This window comes from Punctularia strigosozonata (genome assembly GCF_000264995.1).
Source record: "Punctularia strigosozonata HHB-11173 SS5 unplaced genomic scaffold PUNSTscaffold_15, whole genome shotgun sequence".
In the NCBI taxonomy this organism is placed as follows: domain Eukaryota; kingdom Fungi; phylum Basidiomycota; class Agaricomycetes; order Corticiales; family Punctulariaceae; genus Punctularia; species Punctularia strigosozonata.
The window spans coordinates 286055-293026 of NW_006767447.1; the positions used below are offsets into that span (position 1 = coordinate 286055).

Sequence of the window (6972 nt, forward strand, 5' to 3'; positions counted from 1 at the left end):
CAAGCAGGTTGGCACGCCGTAGGGTCCCTTCGATACGGAATGTTACACATTGTGCAGCGAGGTGAACAATGTCGGTTACGCTTCCGGAGATGGCGACATTGCTTCGCTCTATGGCGACGAGTATCCCTATGCAAATGTTGCCGACTACGGGGGCACATAGTTCCCAAGTGCGGAGCTCATAAGTGGGAGTAGGTGAGGCATAAAGTTGGTAAACACCATCGTCTAGGCACGTGGTAGGTGGAATGATGGAGTCTGGAATGGGTGGAGCTCGGTACGGCAAGTCTTCATCGGCATCCAGGGCTTCGATCTGGAGCAGGCTGGCTGGGTGCAGGGCATGAACAGGAGAGCCGATGTTCCAGGTGTAGCACCCCCGAGATCTAAAGTCGTGTCTTTCGGTGTCATTGGGGGTGTCAAAGACGAGTGGAATCCAGTCTTCCAAGTGAATGTGTTCTCTTGGTTCTGCGGAAAGGAGATCCCAAAGTTCGCCTGGCCTAGTAGCCTCATTGGTTGTATGGGGGCGAAGATGACTGGTCGATTCGATAGGGGGATCATTCCTGGGCCAATAGGTGGGAGAAGTAGATTCGGAGTCCCGCTCGTTACTCAAAGCATGACTAGTGATAGCACGCTCCTCGGACTCCATCCACCAGTCTTGCAGGGTGGGTTCCTCCGGTGTCTGGAGTGGAGGTGTTTCTACCATGACTACTCTGATAGTTAGCGATGAAGCCATGATTCCATCTTTTTTGAGCCTTACAGGGAGGGGCTGTCTCTTCGGCTGGGAGATCTCGGTCGAGAGAGTTGCGCAAGCGGTACGTTTGTCCCATGGTAAGTGAGTAAGGAGGGGAATGATGGACAACGGCAAAGGTTACTCGTCCTAACTTCGTTCTATTTGCTATTTGTTATTCGCACGCGCCTTCCTACCTCATTCCTTGGTTACTGGTTCATTGTCCTGGTGTCAGACACTCCCTGTCGGATTATTTGCGATATGCCCCTTATTTTCCTTTCGATGTCCGTTGCATATCCCGGCACTGCGTTCGTATAATCTAATACAAAAAAATCGATAACGAGTTTACACGTCCTCTTCCCTTGCCATCGCCACCCGTGGTCCTTCCCAGCTGCTAAACGTGTCGGCTTGCATGGTCGCGTCGGCGGTTTTGGTAACGTTGTGCTTTGTCCAATCTCGCATTGAAAGGCGGGCGAGCTCCGGCGTGACGCGCAACATGACGCGCTCCGAGTTGATGACCTGTCCGGAAAACACAACAATCCCATGCACGAAAAAGGTGACGCAGTCGTCGTGCAGTCGGAATATGGACCGAACGGTGCCGCACACCCAGGTGCTGGCGTACTCCATGCGGATGTGTATGCCGATGTGTACGTCCCCGAGGATGGGTGCCGTGAGCGTCCATATAAAGGGGTTCTCTACGTCGACTGGAACGGCGAGGATCGAGAAGCTGCCGTTGTCCAGGCAGCCAATGCGCGGGATAAGTGGGTTGGGGAATGGAGGAGCCGGGAGTGCCGGACCAGGCTCAGCGTCCAGGGCCTCTCGTCGAAGCAGGTGAGCGGGTCGGAGGGTTTGGAGGGGTGGGCCGTTGGACCAGCTATAGCCATCACGTCCCGCATATCCGGCCATGCTGCGGTCAGAGGGGGAGTCGAATACGAGGGGGATCCACTCGTCCCATGACATGGTCGCGAGGTCATCGGGATCGAGGATGCTCCACAAGTCCCCCGGCTGCGGGGTCATAGTAGAGCGACGTTGCCAGAGAGCGATGTTGGTCGTTAAGTGATTATAATATTCTGGGTTGGCGGCAAAGGTTACGGAGCGGGAGTCGGTGTCGCTGTCAGTCGTATCGAAATCCTGAGCATCACTGGGAAGCTCTAGCCGGTCGTGGCTATGGATGGATTGTTGGTCGTCTTTCTCGCGTCGAGAAGGTAGAGCGTTGTCTACCTGGCTGGGGAACGGATTAGGTCCAGACGAAAGTTCATCGTATGGCATGGTAGGACGTTGGCGAACGTAGAGGTGAGAGGGAGACTGTCCCATTTGTGCGTGCGCGGTATGGGGGGAGCAGTCAGACTGTTGCGTGCGGGTACTTTGCGTGTGCGGGCTTCCTTACTTTTCCCACAAGTATTTCCGCTTTGTGGCGCTTCGTTTCCTTTCGTAGGACCAACCGTTCTTCGGTGGTCTGGAGTACTGCGCTCGGTCGCCGTTTGTCTGGCTGTCGTGGCTTCTTTCAGGGGCCGCTGTCATGCTTCCTGAATTCGGCCTTCTAGGATTCACATGAGGGATGCCCTTGGCATTTCTCATGGGCGGAGTGGAATATTCAGACTTCTTCTTCTGCCTTCCTACCCTTCTCCGTCACTCTCGTCTTCTTCATGGAATTGTTCTGCTTTGAACTCATCGGATCCGGTATCCATGACGTCATCTCGCTTGAACGGATCCTCCCGCAGTTCGGCTGCCGGGACATATTCCTGCATTCTAGCCCGATAGGGTAGGATCTGGAATGGCGCTATGCCACGCCTGATAAACGTTCCATCAAGTTCTCGAATCACATACGACCCGCCCTTTGATTTTCCAATGACTTGGAAAGGGCCTAGATACCTGGGTTTTGCTTTCCGATTGTGTGATTTCTCAATTGCCGTGTTTCGTAATAGGACAAGGTCGCCGTCCTTCGGGGGATCTTTGAGAAAACCGTGCTCCGGTAACTTTGTCAAGCCAATCAGAGGGTTGCGAGGAAACTGCCTGGTTACCTTGGCATCTTCTGGGTATACTCCAGGTACTGGCTTGATTTTCCTGTCAACTCGTTTGTACGCGCCAAATACCAACACGGGATTTTTCACAAGTCCATGTTTCGGTCCCTTATCGCCAGTTCGTCCGGTTTGGCCAAATTCCTGGGTCACTTTCTCACGGTTACTAGACAGTCTATTCGAGGCTTTATAGGCCTGGCCGTTAATATCATCTTCAGTCCTTATTTGTACTGTGTTAGAGCTGAAATACGACATTTGTGAGTCAAGGTATATTATTTCGGGCTGATTTCGCACATTCTCCGGTAGGTCGGCCGCATCTCCGAGCCATATCGCAGTGACCCACTCATCCTCCGTGGATTCGAACTCCGACGGCCCGGTGGGTGGCGCTTCAGAAACTCGAAGTCCGAGGCTCAGGATTTCCGGTAATTCTCCAGGTAAGTCATTCCGTACATTTTCGATATCATTTCTCATAGGATACATGACTTTCCGAGCAACAGGGGAAGTTTCTACACTACTGGGAACTTTCATAACCGAGGCGGAGGAGTCGGGGAGCTGGTGGGACGGAGGATACAAGTTCGCGAGGCCGGGAAGGATTGTACATGTACATAGTCCAAATACGTATCGCTTACAGTTGATCGCGAGTCCGAGCGCATATTTCTTGTAGTTAGAGAGCGACGCAGGCCGGAGCGGGTGGAACGGTGAGGTTGCGAACATGCTTGGGGGCGCGTAGCATCTTGAGGAGTCGTTGCGGCGGAGTCTTCACGGCTGGAGGTCGTTGTAGTCGGCGGCGGATATGTCGATGTCCGAGCTGGAGCTGGACGAAGAGCGCAGAATATGGTCGACTGAGTGGTAGTTAGCGAGGGCGGCGGTTTGTCGGTGAAGAGAAATAACGTACCGTCGACTTCGTCGCCGTCCTCCGGTGTCCAGTTCCAGGCCTCGACATTGGTGCGGATAGCATTGATGTCGAGCTGGAGATCGAGTACGTCGCCGGTGAGTCGGTCCACGAAGTTTCGGTGGTCGGTAGCGTATTCGGCGACGGCGTCGGACGTGGCGGCGACCTGTTCGAGGACTTGCGAGAGAGCCGCTTGCATGGCTTCGTGCTGAGTGCGGGCGGTGCGATAGAATGATGCGTGGCTTGAGAGGAGCGTGGCGATGGCGGCCACGGTGAACTGAGTAGCCTCGGTGAGCTCGCATATCCGGTCATACATGACCCGGAACATGCTACGTCCACGGCCGGCGGGGGTTCGAGGACGTTCTTCGCTCGCAGGGGTCGTCGTGTCCGAGCGCGAGAAGGCCGGTACAGGGCCGTTACTAGTGTGTTCAAAGAGATGAGTTCTGGAGAATAAGACCGAATTTAGGTAGACGTACCTAGGATCGTTCTCGTTGCGCCAGATGGACGGGGGTGGCGTCACCGTTGTGCGCTCGGTGGAGACCGGGTAGTTGATGGTGAGGCGGTCGTATTCGGCGAGGTGCGTCTCTTCATCGACGGTGGGCAACTCGGGCGCGTCGCCTCCTTCGGGGCCGGGGAGACACGTCGCTGGATCGTTGATGTTGTTGCTCCATCCGTCGGCGAGGGGGTAAGTGATATGGAGGTAGTCGAAAAGGGCCTTGTCGAACCAGAGGTACGGGTCCGAGTCCCGTAGCGTTCGCGTCGAGGGGCGATCGTCTTGAGGAGGTACCAGAGAGCTTTCGATGGAGAATGGAGATTGGCGTTCGGCCGGGTCCCGGGGTGCGTCGAGAAAGAGATGGTAGCGTTGCGAGGTTGGATAGTCTTCGGGTGCTGGTTCGGGAGTCGGAGGCGCTGACATCGGGCGGAAGAGGGACGGGTCGACCTGCGAGAGCGCGTGGACGGTGCCGCGGTACCCCGGAGGCGTTTGAAGTCGCATTGGGATCTTGATCCTGTTGGCGCTGGTCGGAGACTCGCCGATGGGAATCAAGTATCCGTCGGTGCGATAGTATGGCATGCCGGGGTCATTGAGGATGGCGTTCGTGGGCGGGAATCGGAGTCGATGCTCTACGCTGATTTCGATTCCTTCCATCGGCGGTCGAGGTGTGGGCGGGCGGTCTTCAGCTGCGGGTCCTTCCGCGATCCTGAGTCTGTCGAGGCGTCGCAAGAGTTTGTTTCCGGCTAGCGGTGCGTGTTGAAGTGTCGTCAGCGGATCGGGAAGCGATAGGTGAGGCGGGACCGGAGGTGACAGAACGAGTGCATTGGCACGCATGGGGCCCTGAAGATCGGAGGCGTCCATGTCGATGTCGGGCAATTCGAGACGCTGACGTCGTGCCTGCATTTCTGCGAGCTCCTGAGTTGTCGTTAGTACCGGTGAGTGTCGGAGAGCATAAGTCGAGCGGCTTACCTGTTCACGAGCTTGGTTGCGGATCGCTTGATGAGAGACCCGCGCCAGTAGTTTGAACAGTCCGTGGCTGAAGAGAAGGCGGTGCGTTTCGTCGGTGACCGAGTGCGACGCGGGAGTTGAGCCATCCGAGTCGCGGTATAGTGCTCGGAGATGTTTCCCGGCGAGCCTAGGGTCGCGGTCGTCAACGAGTTCGAGAGTGTACATGCATGATGTCGGATAGTCACGTGCGGGTGGATCGGGTGTCGTCGGCGCAGATAGCGGGCGGTAGATACGCGGCATCTGCTTTGAGAGGTCGTGGATTGAGCCGGGGAGACCGGGGGGTGAGGCGGCGCGAATAGGGACTTTGATTCGAAGGGGGCTGTCGGGCGGTTCCCCATCGGAATCGCGTATCCGGCGGTGGCATAGTATTCGTCGGGCAGGGCGGGGAACTCGCCGTTGAGCAGAGCTTGTTGAAGCTCTTCATCTTGTACTTGCGTCATCGGAGGGGAGCCGTTCTCGGGTGAGTCGATGTTGGAGGCCTCGGATTGCGCTTCTCGTGTCATGCTGACGAGAATGTTGAAGTCGTCTTCGATGAAGTACATCCGAGGTGTCGAGTCGTCGGTATGGTGAGGTGAGAGATTTTCTCCGAGCAGAGGCTGCCGGCTGCTTCGGAGCATGCGGCCACAGAGCCTGAGGTCGCCATGCGGTACCAGTTCGAGGACGTACGTCCTCGAAACGTGGTACTGGCTTTCAGGGGGTCGGGGCGTTGAAGGTGCGGATAACGGTCGGAATACCAGCGGTGCCGCGATGGCGAGGTCGTGAATAGAGCGAGGGAATCCTGGAGGAGACGTGGCTCGGATCGGCAGCTTGACTCGGTGGTCGCTCGAGGGCGGTTGGCCAATAGGAATGGCGTAGCCGTCCTCACGATAATACCCCAAGAGCTCGGGGTAAGGGTCGATCCCGTCTTCTCGGAGACGGTCCACCGCTTCGTCAAAGTTCTTGCGATATTCGAGGCTGCCCTGTGAGTTCTTGTAGTTAGAGGCCGTAGGTAGTTGAGAAAGAAATCGACTTATGCTTTCGCGGAACGGGCGAAGCGCAAAGCCGACCGATAATATCTGAAATAGACCTTCGCTGATGTACAGCAGCGGGGTCTGTTCGTTGACCCAGTGCGGCGCAACGGGTTCGCCAGGGCCGGGAAGTCGGCTCGGCTTGAACGGATGGCCGTTAAGTCGAGGGTCGTCGCGAGGGACCAGCTTGATGACATAGGTGCACGAGTGAGGGTCGTCCGGCGAAGCTGGTTTGGGGGTCGTAGGCGCCGAGAGAGTCTTGAAATACGAGCGGTCGGAGGCCATCAGGAGATGGATCGAGTTTGGGTAGAACGGGGGCGATTCGGCACGGATCGGGGCTTTGAGCCGATTCTCGCTGAATAGAGGGTCGCCGAGAGGGATGAGGCAACCGGCTGCCCGGTAGTACCCAGGGAAGTCGACATCTTCGCTTGTTCCTTCGGCCTCCGCGACGATGGGCCGATAGTCTTCGTCGTCGAGGACGCGTCCGGTGAGTGGGTGCGGTGTGCTCGGGAATTGTATAGAGTTGGCGTGTAGCGTGTTCGACGAGGTGTCGGGGTTCGTAGCAGGGCGGGGCTGCGGAGCATAGATTGTCGCCGGCGAAGGGGAAGTCGGGTCCGGAAGGCGAGTCCAGCCGCCCTCCTCTCTGCCGAACCGAAGAATTTCTGTAAGTTCAGCGTCAGAGAGGGGGGTACGAGTAGCGTACATCATATTGTCCTTGAGTCATATATCGAGCGGTCCGTTGACTGTCGCGTTGGAGCCGGGTGTGGGCCGTTGCGAGAGAGTCGTCGAGGGCGAAGAATCCAGTTGAGAAGTCGTTTCCAGAGGCGGAGACG

The 6972-nt window shown here is 56.8% G+C and overlaps 3 protein-coding genes across 3 annotated transcripts; all 3 read right to left on the minus strand.

The window, feature by feature from the left end:
* Positions 1 to 1066: 1066 nt before the first annotated feature.
* Positions 1067 to 1990, minus strand: PUNSTDRAFT_138087 (uncharacterized protein; the record flags this gene model as incomplete). Its single annotated transcript, XM_007387749.1, has 1 exon — positions 1067 to 1990. One exon carries the CDS (start codon positions 1988 to 1990, stop codon positions 1067 to 1069), a length of 924 nt encoding a protein of 307 aa, XP_007387811.1.
* Positions 1991 to 2451: 461 nt separating this feature from the next.
* On the minus strand, positions 2452 to 2664 carry PUNSTDRAFT_34497 (uncharacterized protein; the record flags this gene model as incomplete). Its single annotated transcript, XM_007387750.1, has 1 exon — positions 2452 to 2664. A coding segment is annotated over one exon (213 nt), but the record flags the coding sequence as incomplete, so codon positions are not given.
* An 834-nt stretch (positions 2665 to 3498) lies between these two features.
* Positions 3499 to 6847, minus strand: PUNSTDRAFT_138088 (uncharacterized protein; the record flags this gene model as incomplete). The annotated part of the gene is made up of 5 exons (XM_007387751.1): positions 3499 to 3581; positions 3635 to 4050; positions 4108 to 5039; positions 5094 to 5372; positions 5408 to 6847. The coding sequence occupies 5 exons, from the start codon at positions 6845 to 6847 to the stop codon at positions 3499 to 3501; spliced, it is 3150 nt and encodes a 1049-aa protein (XP_007387813.1).
* Positions 6848 to 6972: the final 125 nt, after the last annotated feature.